We start from the raw sequence: 20344 nt of genomic DNA, 5'->3' as shown, positions 1-20344 counted from the left end.
TAGCATTCTAAGATTTAGGGCGAGCGGCGGCAACCCACGTTCGACCACGTTGTCCCCCATCGGAGGTATCGGCACGCGAGGACCCGACACTGGCTTGTCCCCAAGGAAAGCGAAGATCCCGTCGACATGTCGCGGAGTGGGCCCCAGCGGCCGGTGAAGTGGAGGGTGGATGGGTTGTGAGGACCGTTCCGGTTTACCGTGACCCGCCGCGGGTTCCCGCTTTAAATATGCCGCTGCCGCGCACAGCCGTCGGCCTCCGCTGTCGTTTCTTGAAGTGGTAGAGACAGAGGAGAGAGAGAGAGAAGGGGGCGATTGGTTGCAGGAAAGAGCGGGGTTTGGACCAAAGCAATCGCAGGCGAGTAAGAGAAGGCAGACCTTTGCTGCTGCGGCCTTTCTGTGTGAGGATCACAACAAAGATCAGAGGTGGAGGCAGGAAGGGCTGTGGGTGAGGGAGAAGAGCTCTGGCTCTGTGAGCTGAAGAGGTAAGGTACTCAGCTGGAATGGAGCGAGGAGGCGCAGAGAAAGCGGCGGAGATGGAATGGCCGGCGTACTTGAATGAGTACGAGAAGCTCGTCATTCGGATGAACAACCCGAGGTGATTTGTAAGCTCTGCTTTAGTTAGGTTTAGCTTTCCCGCTTCAGATCTGTCGATTTTGCTCTGCCGGTATCGAGAGCTTTCCATCTTCTCCCTTTAGAAGCTCTGCCTGACGTTCCTCTGTTTTCTGGCTCTCTGTTGCAGGGTTGTCATCGACAATGCCGTCTGCCCCACCGCGACTCTCGTCAAGGTAAGCCAAAAGAAAGTTTTCGTTCCAAGCCGTCTTTTTTTTTTTCTTTCTGTTCTATGGAGCAGAAAGAGTAACAGAGCTCTCCCTGACGGTGTGTTATGGCAATCAACCCAAGGTGGACAGCGCCAGGAAGCATGGAATCCTCCTCGAGGCCGTCCAGGTCCTCACCGACCTCAATCTTTCCGTCAAGAAGGCCTACATCTCCTCTGACGGCCGCTGGTTCATGGACGTCTTCCACGTCACCGACCAGTTTGGCCGCAAGCTCGCCGACGACAGCGTCATCTCCTACCTCGAACAGGTGCCGATCCATCTCTGTCTTGCGTGATTGACGCCAAAGATTTGCCCTTTCGGTTCGGCATTTGTTCACCCACTGATATAAACGCAGTCTTTGGACACGGAGGACCATGGGCTCCACCGGTCCTGCGCCGAGGAGGGCCTCACCACCCTGGAGCTCACCGGCGCCGACCGCCCGGGCCTCCTTTCCGAGGTTTTCGCCGTGCTCGCCGATCTCGGGTGCGGGGTGGTGGAGGCCAAGGTGTGGACACACAACGGCCGAATCGCCTGCCTCGTCTCCGTCAAGGACGAGCTCTCCGGCTCCCCCATCGACGCCGACGCGCGGCGGATTCACCACATCGAGTCCCGCCTCCGCCACGTCCTCAAGTGCGACCACGGCGTCTGCGGCGCCCGAACCGCTGTCTCCTCCATGGCCGTCGCCCAGACCGACCGCCGCCTCCACCAGATGATGTTCGCGGACCGCGACTACGAGCGGACGCCTCCATCGCCACCGGCGTCCACGCGGCCCTCCGTCTCGATCCAAAACTGGGTCGAAAGGGGGTACTCCGTCGTCACCGTACAGTGCCGTGACCGCCCGAAGCTGTTGTTCGACATCGTGTGCACTCTCACGGACATGGAATACGTCGTGTTCCACGGCACCATCGACACCGACGGCGATTTAGCTCATCAGGTTTGGCCTTTTTCTCGTCAAGATTCACCAGATTCCAAAAAGTTGCGATCTTTCTCTGTTTGTCGCCCTAATTTTTTCGATCTGTTGGATCAATTCAGGAGTTCTACGTGAGGCACAAAGATGGCAGCCCCGTCAGCTCGGAAGCAGAGAGACAAAGGGTGATCCAATGCTTGCAAGCAGCAATCGAGAGGAGATCATCAGAGGTAATCGATCGCAAAAGTTCCAATTAATTCCGCCATGGAAGAAGCATTCTTGTTCAGATTTTGACCCTGTAATCGACAACAGGGGATAAGATTAGAGCTCTGCATCGAGGACAAGCCAGGGCTCCTCTCGGAGGTGACGCGGACGTTCCGAGAGAACAGCCTGTTGGTCACGAGAGCCGAGGTCTCGACGAAGGGCGACATGGCCACCAACGTGTTCTACGTGACCGACGCCGCCGGGCGACCGGCAGATCCCAAGGCGATCGACGCCGTCCGGCTGAGGATCGGCCCGGATTGTCTTACGGTGAAGGAGGAGCAGCGGCCGCAGTTCCGCCGCAAGGCGGCCGCTCCCGACGACCAGGGTGGTGGTGGTGCCGTTGGCATTGGCCTGTTCTACCTGGGAAATCTGTTCAGGAGAAACCTGTACAATCTGGGGTTGATCAAGTCCTGTTCTTGAGGTCTACCTCTGTGTCTGTGTATAGACACTAAACTCAAACTCTGCTTCCATTGCCTCCAAATTGTGTCTGTGTACATAACAGATGGCGGGAGGGAAAGGATATAGTGAAGCAATCGGAATAGATGTTACTGTGGGAGGGAGAAGAAGAAAGATAGTAGCGGCGGCGGTGGCGGTGTGTGATTGCCGGACTGTATTCATAGCTTTGTCTTTTGCAATGTTAGGGACACTTTTGTGTATATGGAATTGATGTTTAGTACTGACTTTTGACGACGGAAACTTTGGTCAATTGGCTTCCCACTTTGGTGAACTTTATGGTCTTTGTTGTTTGAAATTTCTACATCAACTATGGAGCTTTTTGTATCATTAAAGTGGATGATAGGTTAGATTCTCCTTTGTCCATTTCATGGACTTCAACTGGTTTTAGTTATTATTTTCCTATTTAGGGCCAAAGAAAATTTTTAGATATGAGGTTTAGGTTAGCTCAAGAGAAATTTTTTGATTTATTATTCTTAATAAGAAATATAATTAGTAGGAAGTTATATTGTGAAAAAAGTTATGTTGCGAGATCTAATTACGAGCAAAAAAAAAAAGAACAGTATATTATAAAAATAATAATCTCAATAATATAATTATAATTTATATTATAGTTTAATTATTTTCTTATTTCTCATAAATAGTCATTAAAAATATTTAATTTAAGTACCAGATTAAATATAAGAAAAACTATACCAACATATTTCACCCTCTATATCTTTCAATAAAATTTTCACCCTTAAATTTCCAATTACAATCAACATCTCACTCTCCTACACCAAAATTGATAGATGAAAATATTTAAAAGAGTTATGGTTTGGTAATAGAAAACCATATGATTATATAAATAGGAATCTGACATATAATTAAAATGATTTTGAATGACTAAAATAATTATATAAAGAAGTTCAAGATATTCATTATATTTCTTTCCCCATAAGAATTCAGAAATAATAAATTATTACATTATCTTATTTACTTCACAGAAAATAACACAATAAAAATATGTCAGTTTTCTTGCTTGATAACAGTGTTTGAATTAATAATACTGAGTTTTTTCTAGGTAATATGAATATATTTCCCACCAACATTTCACCATCTATATTTTCCCACCAAAATCATATGCATCCCAAGAAGAAATCACTCAATAAACAACATGTAATCTCTTTGGCAAGAGAGATTTCTACAAACTTCAACCAGATGAGAAACGATGAAAGTCCCAACCCACAATAACGCTGTCATTGTTGACCATATACCAAAAACAATCACTTATTCTGCCAACTGCTAAAACACAGATGACATACTTCCGACATACCATACCCACCCAAAGAGGGACACCAAAATCACAGAACTCAGCAACGAGTGTCTTAGTTTAGCAGCTCCATCTAATAAGGCTCCACGGGTGCCCTAAATTTGACCCCGGCATAGACTGCAGCATCGCCGAGCTCCTCTTCGATCCTGAGCAGCTGCATCCAACATAATACTGTTCAAATACTTCATACCAACCATAATCTTACCGCTTCTGTGATAAACTCGAATGCAAAATTCTGATATGTGCAGAAGAAGGATTTTGACAATAATGTTAAAAAAATTAGTTTCATAAAAAGAGCAAATAACAGTTTCAGGATTAATAGTAATATCTTACTAAAAACATGGTTTTCATTCATCTCTAGTGGTCTTCTCTAGCTATCATACCAAAGATGAATCAAACTGCATCACCCCAGTGTTTCTGTACTATGCCCGACTTAACCATACTCTGGAACGGAATGGACGAGGCACTTTTTAAGAACTAGGCAAACTATCGGTGAGAAAGATGATGTTTAAACATACATTATTATGTTCATGCTTGGACTAAAGACTAGACCAAAATGAAGAAGATACAGCAAAACAAACCACATCATACAAGTGACTTGCCTGGTTATACTTGGCAAGGCGCTCTGAGCGGCATGGAGCTCCTGTCTTGATCTGTCCCTGTTAGGGTGGGAGATTAAGATGGGTTTAGTAGGACTATTGTCCGAAAGCTTAAATATTACAGTCATTTGAATGATACGCAACAAAAACAAGAAACAGAAACTTACAGTTGCTAAACCGACAGAGAGATCAGCAATAAATGTATCCTCTGTTTCACCACTGAAGTAGGTAAAAGAAAGTTAGATCAAAACCACATGCAATCCAAATGCATCGCATGTCAGTACCTTCGGTGGCTTGCCATTACACCCCAGCCAGCACGCTTAGACATTTTCACAGCTTCTATACTCTCTGTAACAGTTCCTATTTGATTAACCTGTCCACAACGGGGATTAACCTCATCAGCAGTGGACTAAAACAAAAACCCTGAGAATTATGGGTACCACAATAAATATAACTATGACTTGGCACAAAATAAATCTAAAGCATAGCACTTGTCGAAGAAGTAGATCCCTAAACAACTGCAACCAAATTCGAAGGATGGAGATTAATAATAGGCTTTTGTAAAAGATAAGGAATCCAATACTACCTTCAAGAGAAGGGCATTGCATGCGTTTTCGTTGATTGCCTTGGACACCCTCTGAAACAGTTTATCAAAAGGCAAGGATTATAATCACAATCTTTAGAGCTGCAACTTGCATCACCTATCAAAATTTACCGTGGGGTTTGTGACAAGAAGATCATCCCCGACAATCTGGACCTGCTGCCCAATTTCTTCAGTCATCTTGGCATAATGGGTCCAATCATCCTGATCAAATGGATCTTCGATGGACACAATTGGATATTCGGATACGAAAGACTTGTAGACATCTTTCAATTTGTCACCTGATATTTTTTGTGAACCATCATTGTTCTGCAGTGAAAAAAACCAGGGAATTTCAGTTCAGCAAGTAGCCGTGGGTTGGTACTACTGGAGGCCCAGTGGTGTTCAAAAAATCTAATGTAACAAATCACTCTAAACATTAGAATCAAAAAATAAAACACAGCAAGACAAGGTCCACGTAGCCATCTCATCACAAATACCAATTTCAATTTAGTAGAGATCTCTCAGAAGCAAAACTAGACATTACCTCCTCCTTGAAGTTAAGGTCATAAGTCTTATCACCATCACTATAAAATTCTGAAGCAGCAACATCCATCCCAATAACAACCTGAAATCCCCAAGCAAAGTGTTTCCTTGAGCAGGCACAGACAGACGTTGCTGAGAAAATCAAGAACTGCATGGAAATAAAGATACTTATGTTACCTTGCCAGTGTATCCAGCTTTCGCTATCGCAGTCTTCAAAAGTTCAAGGCCTTCTTTGTTTTCCTGTTAAGTTCAGGAGGTAACAACATGCCCAGACCATTAAAGAAGCTGATCAAAATTCCATTACTTTAGACAAACAAGTTCCACTGATGACGGCATATGTTATCATTAGAGGGGCAGGAAAAAACAAAGATAGTGCAGTATGGATATTGCAATTATGAAAAGCAAGATTGTTATATGAAATGATATATTGTTTTATAATGGTTCTATCAGTGCCAATTTACCATGTCCGTGGTAGAGGTGTGTTTAATATAAAGATTGTAAAGTCTATCACAATGCAGTGTCTGCAGTTTGTATCAAAGTACATAGTGGGAGAATAACCAGCAAGCACTACGATGGAACACAGAACCTCAATCTTTCCAAAACTAGTACTTCTACTGAGTGTGATATTTCCTACTCTACCTATGATAATGGTAGCCATACAAAGCAAAAGATGCAAGTCAGCTAATGAAACAAATCAGAGGTGTTGAAGCAAGGAAAAGAAATTGAAATATGATTTAAGTTCTCGAGCATTTGCTTTAATTCATCTAATGCATTAATTTGAAGGAACTCCACTACTCAACGTTCCCTGGCATATTTTAGGAACTAGAAGGGTCTAAAGTTAAGTCAAAAATTGCATCCTGAAATTCGTTCAATAAAGGTACTTGTTTCAGAATTTGGGTAATGAACATGTGTGCCTATCAAAGAAGGCCAAGTTGCAATAGACATACTAATTTCCACTAATAATCGGACCCACCTGAATGTTTGGAGCGAAACCCCCTTCATCACCAACATTAGTAGCATCCTGTCCATACTTTTTCTTGATTACACCCTGAGGAACAAGAAAACAAATAATGATGCACCGAGAAAGAAAAGCAAAATCAAAGACCGTAAATCCATAATATCTTTACCTTCAAATTATGATAAACTTCCACACCCATTTTCATGGCCTCTTTAAATGAGGATGCCCCAACAGGAAGAATCATAAACTCCTAAAAGAAGCCAAGAATGAGAAAAAAGAGGACTGGCTGTTTACTCAACAACAGATGGCAATGGAGCATTACCTGCATGGCAAGCTTATTTCCAGCATGTGATCCACCATTAATAACATTAAAAGCTGGTACAGGCAACACCAAGTTCTTGTTTCCAGCAATGTTAGCAATATGCTGAAGTGAAATAATAGCATATATTAGAAATGGACATCAGTTTGCCAAGAACGATGAAACTAGGTTTCACAAACCTGGTAAAGAGGTATCTTCTTCACACTGGCTCCAGCTTTGCACACAGCAAGAGAAACAGCCAGTATAGCATTTGCCCCTAGCTGCAATATGCAACCGAAAATAAAGTCAGAATGTGAATTAAAGCAAAACAATGCATCCTTTTGCAGCACTACAGAAAAAATATGAAAGTTACTAACAAATTGTAATTGTACCTTTTGTTTGCACCAACCCCACTCGTTTGAGGTTCCATCAAGGTGTTGGACCATGAAATTATCAATCTCAACCTGTTCTGTTGGATCCTGCAAGATAAATAGCAGAGGTCAAGTTTTTTAATAGTTTACAAAGTTAATCACTACTTTCCAAGACTGAATCCTACGCAGCTATCATGTAAAATTTTGTAGCACTCACCTTGCCAATAAGAGCAGGTCCTATGATAGCATTAACATTTGCAACAGCCTAAATCAGAAAATGCCAGATATATAATCAGTTAAATCATTTCAAGAAAATTAGTTAACAGAGAACCTTAAAAAATTATAATTGAAATTGGAAATAATGCATATCACTTGATATATTCAAAATCTTCAATGTAAAGAAGAAATTTCAAAGACTCGCACACTGAAAAACACTAAAACAAATAACAGTTCAGTTACATCTGATAACTAAAATGCATAAGAACGTTTGAAGAAAAGAAAACAAAGGAAGACATCTTTCGCAGGCAATTCAGAATCAGTCCATAATGCAGGAATTACATTGGAGAACAATCAAACTGATACTTAAATATGGAATAGTTCTGAAGTATCATACTGACAATGGAGGTAGAAGAGTATAAACCATTAAAAAATAACATATGAATCCAAAATACATCTAAAGGTACTTAACTTGAACACCTGGAAAAGAAAAAGTGATCACAAAACTAGAAGTCTACTCAATTACATAGTGGGAAGATGTAAGATCATGAATCATCTCTTAAAATCAACATCTACTTGTCACTTAAGAAGAGCTGAAGCTCTGCCTTTTTACAAAAAGTTAGCCAATGTTCAACATGACAAGAAGTAGGGCCAATCAATGCCCACCAAAGTTCTAGGTAGAAGATTCACTCCACAATGTACATAAGTTAGATTGAAAACTCAATAAATGCTTTAACAACAGAAGTGCTATAAGACGAAAGAACAAAAAGATATGTGACCTTTATGCATGCATTTCAAGTGTTTCGGATGTTCAAAAGTTCATGATCTAGGATCATGTTTATCAAAATTTCCATCCATCTTGTTTCCTACACATATTGCGAGTGTAATATCCAATAACTGTTATATTTAATGCAATAAATATTAAATTTTCAGTGGAGAACCACAACTTGCTCATGGACATTTCACAAATAGTCAACTTCTGAAAATTTCAAATCAACAGTTTCCTTCCTCGTCCAATTTGATTATTTATCTCCCATCTTGGAATATCAGGCCATTCAAGTAAAAGTGTGAGTTTCTTCTGTCTATCATTGTTTGGCTAGTCTAGATATTTGCTCTCACAAGAAGTAAAACACAAAGAACGCTTTCTTAAGAAGCCAACACGAGGAATGTTTAAAAAGGTAGTTAAACACATAAGCTAGAATAATAAAGATAGGTACTAAACCTTGAGGACACCCTTCCCAAGATAATCTGATCCTCCATCTCTTAATTCTAGAGCTTCATATACACCTAAACAACCAATAAGGTACAGCTGAAAGTTAGCATACAAAAGGAATTAACAATGTAAATGCAACTAAGCATACGATAAATTACCATGAGAAGAAAATTAAATAAGCTGTATTTTCATGGTAACAAAAGCAATGACACGAACACTCTAAAAGGGTGCCATCATTTTGAAGTTAGTTTTTGCTTATAATCTCGTTGCATTACTTTCTCCATGCTGAGTTCATGTAACCACTTACTCACATATGTCAACTTATGGAAGCCTGAACGGAACCAACTTCCATTACGATGGTTCGAAGTCGTACTCTCATAAAAAAGAAGTCCTCTTTGCAATTTTAAAAATCCACAAGAGAACAACAGTTAACAAAACTTCATTCACATATTTGTCCGCATCAGAAAGCCAATAGCATTACTTGATGGCTTATTAAAAAGATAATAAAATGAAAAAAAAAAATGACGTTCATACTGATAGATGATAGGAGAACCGGAAACCAAGCCAGAATCATTATTTTTGATCGCACGACAGCATGGAAATTAGTACAGCAAGCAAAACAAGGCATAATCCCCCAAACTGTTTGGTGCTGGCTAAATGAAAATTAACCATATACCAAATTTTCATACAACATACATATATTGCACCAGAGGTTGGATCATCAACGAAGCAAGCATTTCAAGCTCAACATGTGAAAAATCAGAACAAGATGCGATGAACACAGATATAGAAACAACATTGTAGGTGAACGAATCGTCATCTTTTACCTGTTGAAGCACCGCTGGGGACAGCGGCCCTTGCGCACGTCCCATCAGTTAGGCAAACATCCACCTGACGCAAATCATATATGTATTCAGAGATTACATCCTTCCATCATGTATCAACTGACCAGTATTATATGAAAAGCAAACTAAATCATTATCCAACATAGACAAACCCTAATGCCGGAGGATCAGTGTGATCAACCAGCACAAGTGTTCATCTGGATCATCGTTTTGAACTAGTAATTGCCAGATCTACCAAAAAAAGGTCGACTCCATGGAAGAATCACCTCAACGGTGGGATTGCCACGGCTATCAAAGATCTGACGGGCCTTGACGCTAGCGATCGCCGCCATACCTCGCTGATCGATCTCTCTCTCTCCCTCTACAACTGGACTAGAAATCCACTACCTGTTCGGCACCACCAAATGAGGTTGAAGTGTTTTTGTGGTGTATTTATAGGGCGGAGGAAGCCGTGGGTCATGGAAAACCAATCGCGGCCGTCGGATTCCTTAAGTGGGATCGAGAAACATTCGACGGTTTTCCCGTGGCCTTTCCCTTCCCTTCTTGGGCATCACGAAAAGAGCCAATGCTTTCTCTACGTACTGTCTCTTACCCAATCGCACATCTTCCCTATGATTGTACAATATATGGGCCCCATGAGAACCCATTCTGCTCCTTCTCTGAGGTCGGGTATTTCTTATAGTTCAAACAATCGGGCGGTCTCGAGGAATAGGTATCAACCGTAACCCCACCGTCACTAACCGGCCGACAAGCTTACCTTTGAGTCCATCTGGGGCCCGCAAGGAAAGTCAAAATCGATCCAATTAACGGACAAGTAGACGAAGTGGTAAATTACGATCAGGTGTAGAAAGTACTTGTGTATTTAATTGTATATTTAATTGTACATCACATTATATATATATATATATACCCCTAACAGTTGAAGCTGTAGTTTGCTATATCAAATTTAATTATGATGCTTAGGATATCAAGAATGTTTTAAATATTGTTATGTAATTATAATTAAATTATTAATATTAATTATAATAGTAACTGACTCGCTTAGGTTTTCTAGATGAAATTTATTAACTTATTAATATAAAAATAAATATTATACATGCAAAGCCCCTAATTAATTTATGGGATGCATGACATAAGTGGAGGTTGAAGAGGATAGCAATGATAAAAATATCATTGGGTTAGGTCAGAAGGTATAAGGGACATGAATTGCATCACTATTATAGAGTATTGATGCTTTCCTTAGCATTATATTAAGTGGAAAGGCTCTTAGTGAAGGGTTAAGAACACAGAGTGTTTGTCTTTTGGACTCCTTAACGTAATATATCTTGCAAAAGAGGAATCTAAACCTAAAATATAACTCATTTTTTGGTTTCCTTTTGTTAGAGAAGTGCAACTTTTCTTCTTCTTCTTCTTCTTTACATGCAAATGGCCAAGCAAGCAAGTGTAAGAATTCCAGTGAAACGGCAGACGAATAGCTTCCATCATCTTCCATGCTCGATCGCCAGCAACACTGTGTTGGTGTTGGATAGATTAATGGTTCGGTATGTTTCCAATTATTACTTAATTGGGTCATGCTTAAGGGTGTTTCATGCTTGATGGAACGGATTGAAGAACAACAATATTATTAATGAATAATATTTTTATATTAAAAATATATAAAATTATATTGAGAGTCATAATCAAGATGATAGAAGATAAGAATTCTCCAATTATATAAGGAAATCTCTCTATTTTATTGAGGGAAATCCTTTCTCCTAATATAAATAGGAAAGGGAACATATTAATATATTAAATTATTTTCATTTCTTCGATAAAACTTTTTCAATAATTATTCTTATATTATATTATTTTCTACGTAAGGACGATCAACTCTAAGCTTGAATCAAACTTCAAATCGATTTCGATCTAATCGGACTAAACTCGATATCGAATGCGAGTTCAATGATCAGAAAAAGAGGAGATTGGCTTCTTCAACTTCCAACAACCACAACAATCTCTCTCTTTTCCTTTTTCCACAACAAGGAAAAATATGTAGCAACATCTCTGGCAGAAATTATATTTCTAGAAAAATCAAAGAAAAGTAATGTCGATTGAAAATAAATGAGAGGAAGAGAGAAAAGATCAACAAGTTGTGACTTCTTCAACTTATACTTATGCATGAGAAGTTTGATGTTGTTGCTTGAGAAACATCTAATTAGTTTTCTACTTTAGATATTTTTATTTTCTAATTAAAGTAGATTAATCTTTCTTTTCAAATTTATGTTTATAGTAGTCAAAATATAACTCCTTTCCAAAGTCATAAATTCACTCGAAGGAGAGTTAAACATCGTTAAGCCATACATACGTATACATACATAGGTACACATATATTTATCTTTACTATAGTACTAGTAGTAATAATAGTATGAGTTTAAATCATACATTTATCTCTTTTAATTTTCTATCCTTTCCTAATAGCTTAAGCTAATAAGGTTTTTGATAATATATTTGAGAAAATTTATTAGCTTAAAATATATATTTATCATTTTATAATTTTTTTTAATATTTTATTGATATTTATATAAACCCATTCTCTCGAATATTTAATTGGTGTATACCATGCACTTAAGTTTAATTTAAAATTAACATAATTTGCTTGTAAGTGGGGAAATGAGAACTTAATATATATTATATGTTACGTAATTTATTATGCACTTAATTATCTATAATTAATAGTCTTTTTGATACAAAATGTCTATCAAAATATGACCATGATCATGGGAAATGATACCAATAATAATTTTTTTTTGAAAAAAATAATTAATGTATATTTTTTAAACAAGTATTTTATTTTTATTTTTCTATATAGTACTCATAATTCATAAAATTCTAAACTATCTCTCCTTCTCCGCTACCTCTCTATTATCATATTATCGCTAATGGAGATAGAAGGAGGGGAGAAGGATGAAGAGAGGACAAGCAATAGAAAAGAACGAGAGAAAAATACAAACAATAATGAAAGAGATGATAAGAGGAGGAGGAGAGAGTAGGGTGATAGGAGGAAAGGAAGAAAATAAGAGACTCGAAACGATGGAGAACGAGAGAGGATGGATGATAAGAAAGAAGAGGAGAGAAGAAGGAAAAGAAAGATGAGTAAGAGGGGGACGAAGGGGAAGGGGAAAAGAGAAGTTGTAGAGGAGACGCGGGAGAATGATATTTTGATGAGTATTTAAATTATGAGTATTATTTAAGAAAAACAAAAATAGGATACTATTTGAAAATATCCAACATATAAGTATTTTTTAGGAAAATCACCATAATACTATATAAATATATATTTCAATTTATATCATTTATTTGTGTTAATCATTACAAAAAATTCTATCTTAATCCACTACTTTTTTCTAATTAAACATTAATGAGCTTTCCTTAAATTATGTTTCTTCACTTAAACCTATAAATATATGAACTAATTTTAACATAAAATAATTTCAGATAACTAATTATGTAACAATAAACATTATTCTTTATGCTCCATATATATCTTCAAAATATTAAATAAGTTTGAATTTTTCTATTTTCTCAATTTTAACACAAATAGTTAATCTTCTTATTATTTATTGATATCCATATGACTTATTTTTACACATTTGTTAATCATTTCCTCATTACATGTTAATCACAATCCTAACAACTCAATTACACAGACATCCTCATCAATTTGGACCAAAAAAAAAAACTTGATAAACACAATTCTAATAAAAGATGGTATGCAAGTACATATTTTGCTGAGAACTAATGTTCATTATCTTTCTTAATAATGGTGAAATATGCTATAAAGAAAACTAATTAACATGGAAAAAAAATTCAGTGAATAAATCATAAAAATAAATTTATATTTTTAGCGGTTGAAAAATAATAAATATTTTTTATTCTTTGGAGTTTTTGAAACATTGCAGAAAAAAAGTTCTAATTCCCAATTTCCCTTTCAGTTTTGCATATCGATCGTCGATCTTTCTTTTTCTTCAATCTCATCCGTCCATTTCCATAACAGGGCATCGTAGTGTGGTCGACGGTCGTGATGTGAGGACAAACGGGATGAAGGAAGGAGAATGCGGAATTGGAAGGGAACTGCATCCATGCGACTTGGAGAGGATCCGACCTCCACGCCAAGTTACTCCGGTTGAGCTTTCCCTCTATCCATGCTTCGTCCGCCGCTTGGCCACTCCCAAACCGCTTCCAAACCCTCGTCCACAACCGAGGGAGCGGAGCAACACCATCGATGGCGGTCTCCCTGCAATCCACCAGCCTACGCCCTCTAGCCCTCGATCCGAAACCTTCCCTCAGGTGAAACCCCCTCCCAATACCTCACGTTTGGGTCGTCGTACTCGTGCTCGATTTGTCTGTCTTGATTCATCTCTGCTGTTAATCGGTTTCTTTTTTGCCCCTTGTTATTGTTATTCATGGCAGCTTAACTAGCAAGAGCTTTGTCGGGCTCAAGTCGCAGTCATCTGGTACGTATTCTCCCAATCGTTAGGGTTAGAATGATGGTTGGGTGGAGAATTGTGTCTGTTGGTCTTTTTCATTGGTTTCGATTCGATGGAGCAGGTGCTTTTGGGTATGGGCCGCCTAATGTCAGCGCTGGATTTCACTGTAGGGTTCATCAAAGCCTCTTTTTGAGGTAATCGTTGCTCATTAGTCGCATCGGATTCTTTTCTTGTTCTTAGAGATTTTAAAGTCTGTCCTTATGATCGTGATTATTATTTTTTCAGCACCATTCATGATGTTTAATATAAACTTGTGTAGCAACTATGCACTAGTATTGTTGTTTTATTGCCATATATTCCAATTTGTCTTTCCAGATCATTATGCTAACTTTGGGAGTAAAATTTAGTATTAAAATTAGACTAAAAAGTAATGATGTATATTGATTTCATTCGAGACAAATTTCACTTACCTTGCTACTAATTTTTTCTTTAATAAAAATGTTCTTCAGCAATGTTAAGTAAATTAATTGACTAATAGTTATTCAACTTGTGGCTCTTTTTCTTCTTCTGACTGCTTCGCAATGTTAGGTTGGCACCAACAAGAATGCTGCTAACATCATATCTGTGGTCATTTCACTTTATTTGTTATGGAAAAAAAAGGAGCGTGCAGTCCTCTCTCGATGAAGTAATTTAGTGGCAGTATCGACAGCTGACCTGCCGAGTGACGGACTGATGGAGAGTTCATTGGATTGGTAGTGAAGTGGGGGCAGAACAGTCATCAGCCTGTCTTCACCACTTCTTGCTGTCTGATAACCTCGACTCTTAATGGTGGATTAGCATTGAGAGAAGGGTAACATAAGAACCTTCTATGAAAAGACCAAGTTGCGAGATTTAAGATAGAAAACAAAAAAGAACTTGAAATGGCTTGATTATGGATTGGTTGATTCTCAGCTACAATTGTCCCTCTTTAAAGTGGCTCACATAAGCTTTGTTTGTCCTGAACAGTAATGAATGGTTTTGAAATATTATGTACTTTTAACTCATTCAAGTTGGGCATCCTTTATGATTCATGATTCCTTTGATAATTTTATCAAATGAATGATTCTTAGGATCTATGTTCTAATACACTCTTGATCTTCACAATATAAAACTCATAGCTATAACATAATCCTATGCAGTTTTGATGGAAATTTTTGGGCAACAAGAAGGATCAAAAGCAGTGCATTAACTGTAGCTGGGATCATAGACATCCCTTTTAAGTCCATAGAATATTGTGTAATGATCATTGAAAAACTTACTTCCAAGAGGGCGAACCTTGGCACAACACTAGGTTTGCTCTTTTAACCTGTGTGACTGAGCTTGAGTTTCAAAAAATGAAACCCTCTACTTGTAGGGATAAATTTGTACACGTTGACCTTCCCTAGATCATGTATTCGCGATAACCTAGTCCTAGACCACTCTTTTTAATAAACTTGTTAAATTGATGTATGTATGTGGATTAAAATGAATATGTCAGTGCAGAGAGGTATTTCCCAAGTCAGAACCTACATTTTGTTATCGAATCATGTAATGAAAATTTTCTTATTAGATATTGCTTAGTGGTGGGAAAAATTCCATATAGGTGGCCCTGAATAATTGCGACATGGTGGCTTCTTGTTATGATTGTTGTTGTTAAAGTTTTTTGTGTATCTTATAAATAAACTTTTCTGATACAAATAGTTTACAAATCTTTATATGACTTAACTAAGTTTAGCATTTGCATATCGATGAATTTTGAAGAGACGAATGTGGTAAAGATTTGCAAATTAAAAACAAGGAAGCTTTCTTGCCTAGAGCTTTGTTAAGTTTTGATGTATTTCCTATATTTAGTATATCCAATTGAATCGCAATGATCTCTAAAGTGAATCTAGTTGATGCTTCAGAAGGAACATGTTATATTTTGTTTAGTTTTGATGACTGATGATCACAAAACTAATATAACTAGCTCCCTGATTGCATTCTAATATAACTAAAAAAACTTATTTACTTGGTTTTTTGCTATGTATTTAACTTTAAGCTCTTTTTTAATCATGTTATTCACATGTCAATTTTCTTTATTGTATCTTTCTGATGTACTTTAGGCATCGTACAAAAAGTGGTTCACAAGGACGCATATTTATGATGCCCATTGGTACTCCAAGAGTGCCATACAGAACTCCAGGTGAAGGAACTTGGCAATGGGTTGATCTGTGGAATGCTCTAGTAAGAAGAACAAGTCTATCTTGATTCATATATTCAATGTACTTGTCTTCCAATGAGTTCCATTATTGTATTACTATGAATTCAATCTAATTTATTAAATTGTAGTACCGAGAACGTGTTATCTTTATTGGGGAACATATAGATGAAGAATTCTGCAACCAAGTCTTGGCAACGATGTTATATCTTGACAGCATCGAGTCTTCCAAAAAGATGTACCTCTACATTAATGGCCCAGGTGGAGATGTGAGTACTTAATAGATTCTTTGTTTCCTTTTTTGACTATGCACCTTACCCAAATCAAAGCTCTCTAGTTAATTTATTTAAAATTGTAATGTTCAATTGAATTACTTTTTACATATACAAATCTCACGCATATAAATTTGCATATCTTTAATTTGAACAAGGATGTACTCTCTATTTCAAGGCTAAGAGAAGTAGGATTTTGTGGTATTTAGATCCAAGGTCACTTGAGCCATTGGAAACAGTGTAGTTTGGCATCAAGAATTATATACCTTACATATTGACTTTGTAACAGACATGTTTGAATATATATATATATATATATATATATATACATATATATACATATATATATATACATATATATATATACATACATATATATACATATATATACATATACATACATATATATACATATACATACATATACATACATATATATACATATATATACATATACATACATATATATACATATATATACATATATATACATATACATACACATACATATATATATATATATATATATATATATATATATATATATATATATATATATATATATATATATAATGTTTTAATGTGACATAGTCTTGTTGGTGGATGAATGTAATTTCTATTTAAGATGTTTGTATTTACTTGTAAAAATATTTTAATTATCAGTTTATTTTAGAAAAAGTCCTATCTTAATCTTTCAATTCCAAGCTTATGGTAGATGTTTGACTCATCATTGTAATTCACATCAAACTCATATATTGTGCTTGCATCATTTTTTTGTCAATGCATTGGACACATTTGTCTTATCTTAGAGGTTTGAATACGTCCTCCTTGGTTTTGGTGTTTCGTATTTAAGACATCAAGGGATATTTAATTGGAACAAATTTCTAGTCAGCAAGGATTCTATGAGAGAGTGTAAACTTAAATACCTATTAACATACTATCACTAATATGACTTCAAATCTTAAGTTTGATATGTTTCTTCTTTTTAAATTTTCTTTGATGTTATTAGTATTTGAAGTTTTTGAACCAGGAAAAGGGCTAACTGGGAAACATCTGACAAGAGATTGTTTTACTACCATTACTTTTTTTTTTAAATGGTTGGTAATAGATTGTCAGTCTTTTGCTTCTTTGCTTGTTTCGTGACTAATATAACTTCATTAATATCATATTTATAGATAACTAACAGTAAATCTTGTCTGCTGTATAGAAGATTCTTGTGCAATAAGGATTTTTGGAGTCTCTTCTATTCGTCAAAGTTTAAACTTTCTCATGTTTTATTATAGCCTACAATCTTCTGATATATCTTAGCAACATATCACTGCTTGAAACAGAAAAGAACCTAGCCCAGTGCATGTTGCTCATGCCGACATTGGTGTGGCAGCCTTGGCAAGTCTATCGGAGATAACTAGTCACAATTGCATATGTAACTGTTGTCATCTTCACTTCATTCTTACTTGCTTAATGACTAGCTTGTTTTGCAGCTTACTCCAAGCATGGCTATATATGACACTATGCAAAGCTTAAAAAGTCCAGTTGCGACACACTGTATAGGCCATGCATATAACATGGCAGGGTTTCTTCTTGCGGCTGGAGAGAAGGTTTGGCTGTTTTTCTTGGTTCATCTATGAGTAAATGATGCTATTGTGCTGTCATCACGGTTGTTTTTTGTCTACTTCTATTTGTATATTGTCAATTTCTTTGTTGTTATGTAGGGTAGCCGTGTTGGTATGCCTCTTTGTCGTGTTACCCTTCAACCACCTGCCGGAGCAGCTCGTGGCCAGGTCTTTATTCCTTTTAACAACTTTTAATGGAGCACAATTTTTTATGTTTAACCAACAAGGTTTTACATCATAATTTTTTTTTGGTAATTTAATAATCATTTTATTTCTACAAATAACTCAGTGCCTTAAGCTTAAGCAAGAAAAGAAATGATATAAGCATTTTACTTTTAATCTACATCAGTAATCAAAGAAATCTGCTGACTCCAATACGAGAAACAATTAAATTTTACAACAAAAATACATCAGCATTAACAACTATCAAACAAACTTATACACACTGACCTATATTGTCCAGAATTGGTCCTTGGTAGGACCAGTAAATACCGGTCAATATACGTCGATCTGATTGGTATTTGACTCTTTTATCTGAAATACCAGGATTCAAGAAAATCATCTTTAGATTTTGAATTGTTCTGCATCTACAGACAATACACCTAATTCTTTCGAGTTGCTTGTTTATTATATACTCCTAGTTGCTGATTGCACCAAGTCAATCTGGTCTTTGAATATCAAATCATGCATGTTAATTTGCTGATGTAACTCCCTATTAGTAAAGTGCTAAGTTTTAAATCCATACTATTGTCAGCATTGCCTGCTTTTTCTATTGGATTGAAATCTTAAAGAAGAATTGATGTCATGTGGCAAAAGACAATTGATCTCTGCTCTGTAGCTCCATTCTTTCAACTCCAGAATTAAAACCATAAATAATAAAATTATTTGTTTTGCAGGCTGATGATATTCGTAATGAAGCAAATGAACTCCTTCGAATTAGGGATTACCTATTCGGAGAATTGGCTAAAAAGACAGGGCAACCTGTTGAAAAGGTACGTGTTCCCTTTTGAATTTTACAGTGAATCTTTTTAGGATGCATGTAATATATTATTATCAAACGTATTGAACTTGATATGTATTGAGCTTTGTGGTGCGCAATTGTTGGACTTGAATACTCAAAAGTAGGTGGGGTTGTTTCAGATCAGATTGATTTCCACTTTCAAGAGAGTGAACGCATGTAACTGGTTTTGGTCGAATTTGACCTTCTAAGATTAGATTGTTTCTGGGCCATGTCACATCAGTTCTAGTTGATCTTTTAACAAAAGAAGTCTGTTATAAACCCCACCTGATCAGACTTGTTAATTCGTTGACTGAAAAGTGACTGACCCATAAACAAATGGTTGGATCCAGTACAGGTTAACACATTAACAATTGGTGACCATTTCTGAGGCTTGATGCATGATTTGGTCAAAAGCATGAAGATATGCATTGGATTACCGTTAATTTCATGGTAATTCAGTCATCTAGAAGCACACATGAAAGTAATTGGCTGCAATTTATTTCCGTTAGGAAATTTCTTTATTAGCTTTGTGGAACAGAGATAGAAATCTCATGTGGGAATGTCTGTTATCTGGTTTTTCTTTTCTACTTGTCTTTGATTGACATAGTATTTGGCTTCTGCAGATTAACAAGGATCTGAGTTATGTGAAGCGCTTCAATGCCCAAGAAGCTCTGGAGTATGGACTCATCGACCGAATCCTCAGACCAGCACGTATCAAGGCCGATGCCCCTCGTAAAGAAACAGCACAGCAGGGTCAGGCCTAGGCTAAGTGCCTGCTGCTGCCGATTGCTCGTTCACATGGACATGCAAAAACTTCTGGGAAAGGTTGGATCCGAAAGATCGATTATTAGTTCCATTAGCTGCACCAAATAATTCTGAGTTACTTTACCAGACTGTGTGGAAATTGTTTAGTGTTCTTAGTTTCAGTTTAATTGTACCTAATAACTATTTCCGCAAAAGATCCAATACTATAAACGTTATTGAAAAAATACTGTAAGTGATATTATATTACTTATAGATTATTATATTATCATATTTTTAGATTTATAATTAGTTTAGTTGAGAATAAGAGTCTATTCAAATCATTTACAGTGATCTCAAATAAACTTTATAGTGTTTTTGTTGCGATGAACGCTCGATATAAAAAAAAAAAATAGAATGGAGGGTTTTTGTACAAAGAAAAAAAAAAAGAAAGGGTGATTTTGCTAAAAAATATCCTCATTTTGGATATTTCTAATCTGTATCTCTCATTTTGCTTTTTTCCAAATAGTATTCCTTAACTATTAAAATATCTAAATTATACCTTCAAAATTTTTTCTTTTGTTATAGTGTTATGGTCGATTATGGTGTTCTTGACCTAGTATAATAATGTTCTGACCGTCACAATAAGAACATTGTAAA

General features: G+C 36.9%; 3 protein-coding genes across 3 annotated transcripts; 2 read left to right on the top strand and 1 right to left on the bottom strand.

Annotated features, from left to right (window-relative positions):
• The first annotated feature begins 258 nt into the window (after positions 1-258).
• Positions 259-2672, top strand: LOC135610657 (ACT domain-containing protein ACR8-like). Its single transcript, XM_065105436.1, has 6 exons — positions 259-595; positions 740-785; positions 901-1083; positions 1171-1749; positions 1848-1952; positions 2035-2672. Exons 1-6 carry the CDS (start codon positions 501-503, stop codon positions 2404-2406), a joined length of 1380 nt encoding a protein of 459 aa, XP_064961508.1. The 5' UTR covers positions 259-500; the 3' UTR covers positions 2407-2672.
• Positions 2673-3583: 911 nt separating this feature from the next.
• LOC103978811 (enolase) lies at positions 3584-9799 on the bottom strand. The gene is made up of 17 exons (XM_009394747.3): positions 9644-9799; positions 9360-9423; positions 8542-8606; positions 7321-7368; positions 7125-7211; positions 6933-7013; positions 6757-6858; positions 6604-6684; positions 6450-6524; positions 5654-5716; positions 5478-5558; positions 5066-5260; positions 4937-4987; positions 4635-4723; positions 4518-4569; positions 4354-4410; positions 3584-3905 (listed from the first exon to the last, which is right to left on the bottom strand). The coding sequence occupies exons 1-17, from the start codon at positions 9707-9709 to the stop codon at positions 3825-3827; spliced, it is 1338 nt and encodes a 445-aa protein (XP_009393022.2). The 5' UTR covers positions 9710-9799; the 3' UTR covers positions 3584-3824.
• Positions 9800-13509: 3710 nt separating this feature from the next.
• Positions 13510-19978, top strand: LOC103978820 (ATP-dependent Clp protease proteolytic subunit-related protein 2, chloroplastic). Its single transcript, XM_009394759.3, has 9 exons — positions 13510-13703; positions 13827-13870; positions 13965-14037; positions 15964-16084; positions 16190-16327; positions 17812-17928; positions 18043-18111; positions 18840-18935; positions 19567-19978. The coding sequence occupies exons 1-9, from the start codon at positions 13639-13641 to the stop codon at positions 19705-19707; spliced, it is 864 nt and encodes a 287-aa protein (XP_009393034.2). The 5' UTR covers positions 13510-13638; the 3' UTR covers positions 19708-19978.
• The last annotated feature ends 366 nt before the right edge of the window (positions 19979-20344 follow it).

This window comes from Musa acuminata, chromosome BXJ2-4, assembly GCF_036884655.1.
Source record: "Musa acuminata AAA Group cultivar baxijiao chromosome BXJ2-4, Cavendish_Baxijiao_AAA, whole genome shotgun sequence".
Taxonomy (NCBI): Eukaryota; Viridiplantae; Streptophyta; class Magnoliopsida; order Zingiberales; family Musaceae; genus Musa; species Musa acuminata.
This window is presented reverse-complemented; position numbering and strand designations above follow the sequence as displayed.

Bases quoted from the DNA above. Each gene is read 5' to 3' on its own strand.
- LOC135610657 (XM_065105436.1), top strand. From the start codon at position 501: ATGGAGCGAGGAGGCGCAGAGAAAGCGGCGGAGATGGAATGGCCGGCG. The intron at 1,750-1,847 runs GTTTGGCCTTTT...GGATCAATTCAG, and splicing joins ACGGCGATTTAGCTCATCAG to GAGTTCTACGTGAGGCACAA. The intron at 1,953-2,034 runs GTAATCGATCGC...AATCGACAACAG, and splicing joins TCGAGAGGAGATCATCAGAG to GGGATAAGATTAGAGCTCTG.
- LOC103978811 (XM_009394747.3), bottom strand. From the start codon at position 9,709: ATGGCGGCGATCGCTAGCGTCAAGGCCCGTCAGATCTTTGATAGCCGT. The intron at 7,369-8,541 runs GTTTAGTACCTA...TTTCTGATTTAG, and splicing joins TTGGGAAGGGTGTCCTCAAG to GCTGTTGCAAATGTTAATGC. The intron at 3,906-4,353 runs GCAAGTCACTTG...TGTTGGATGCAG, and splicing joins GCCTTGCCAAGTATAACCAG to CTGCTCAGGATCGAAGAGGA.
- LOC103978820 (XM_009394759.3), top strand. From the start codon at position 13,639: ATGGCGGTCTCCCTGCAATCCACCAGCCTACGCCCTCTAGCCCTCGAT. The intron at 14,038-15,963 runs GTAATCGTTGCT...GATGTACTTTAG, and splicing joins CATCAAAGCCTCTTTTTGAG to GCATCGTACAAAAAGTGGTT. The intron at 18,112-18,839 runs GTCTTTATTCCT...TTTGTTTTGCAG, and splicing joins CCGGAGCAGCTCGTGGCCAG to GCTGATGATATTCGTAATGA.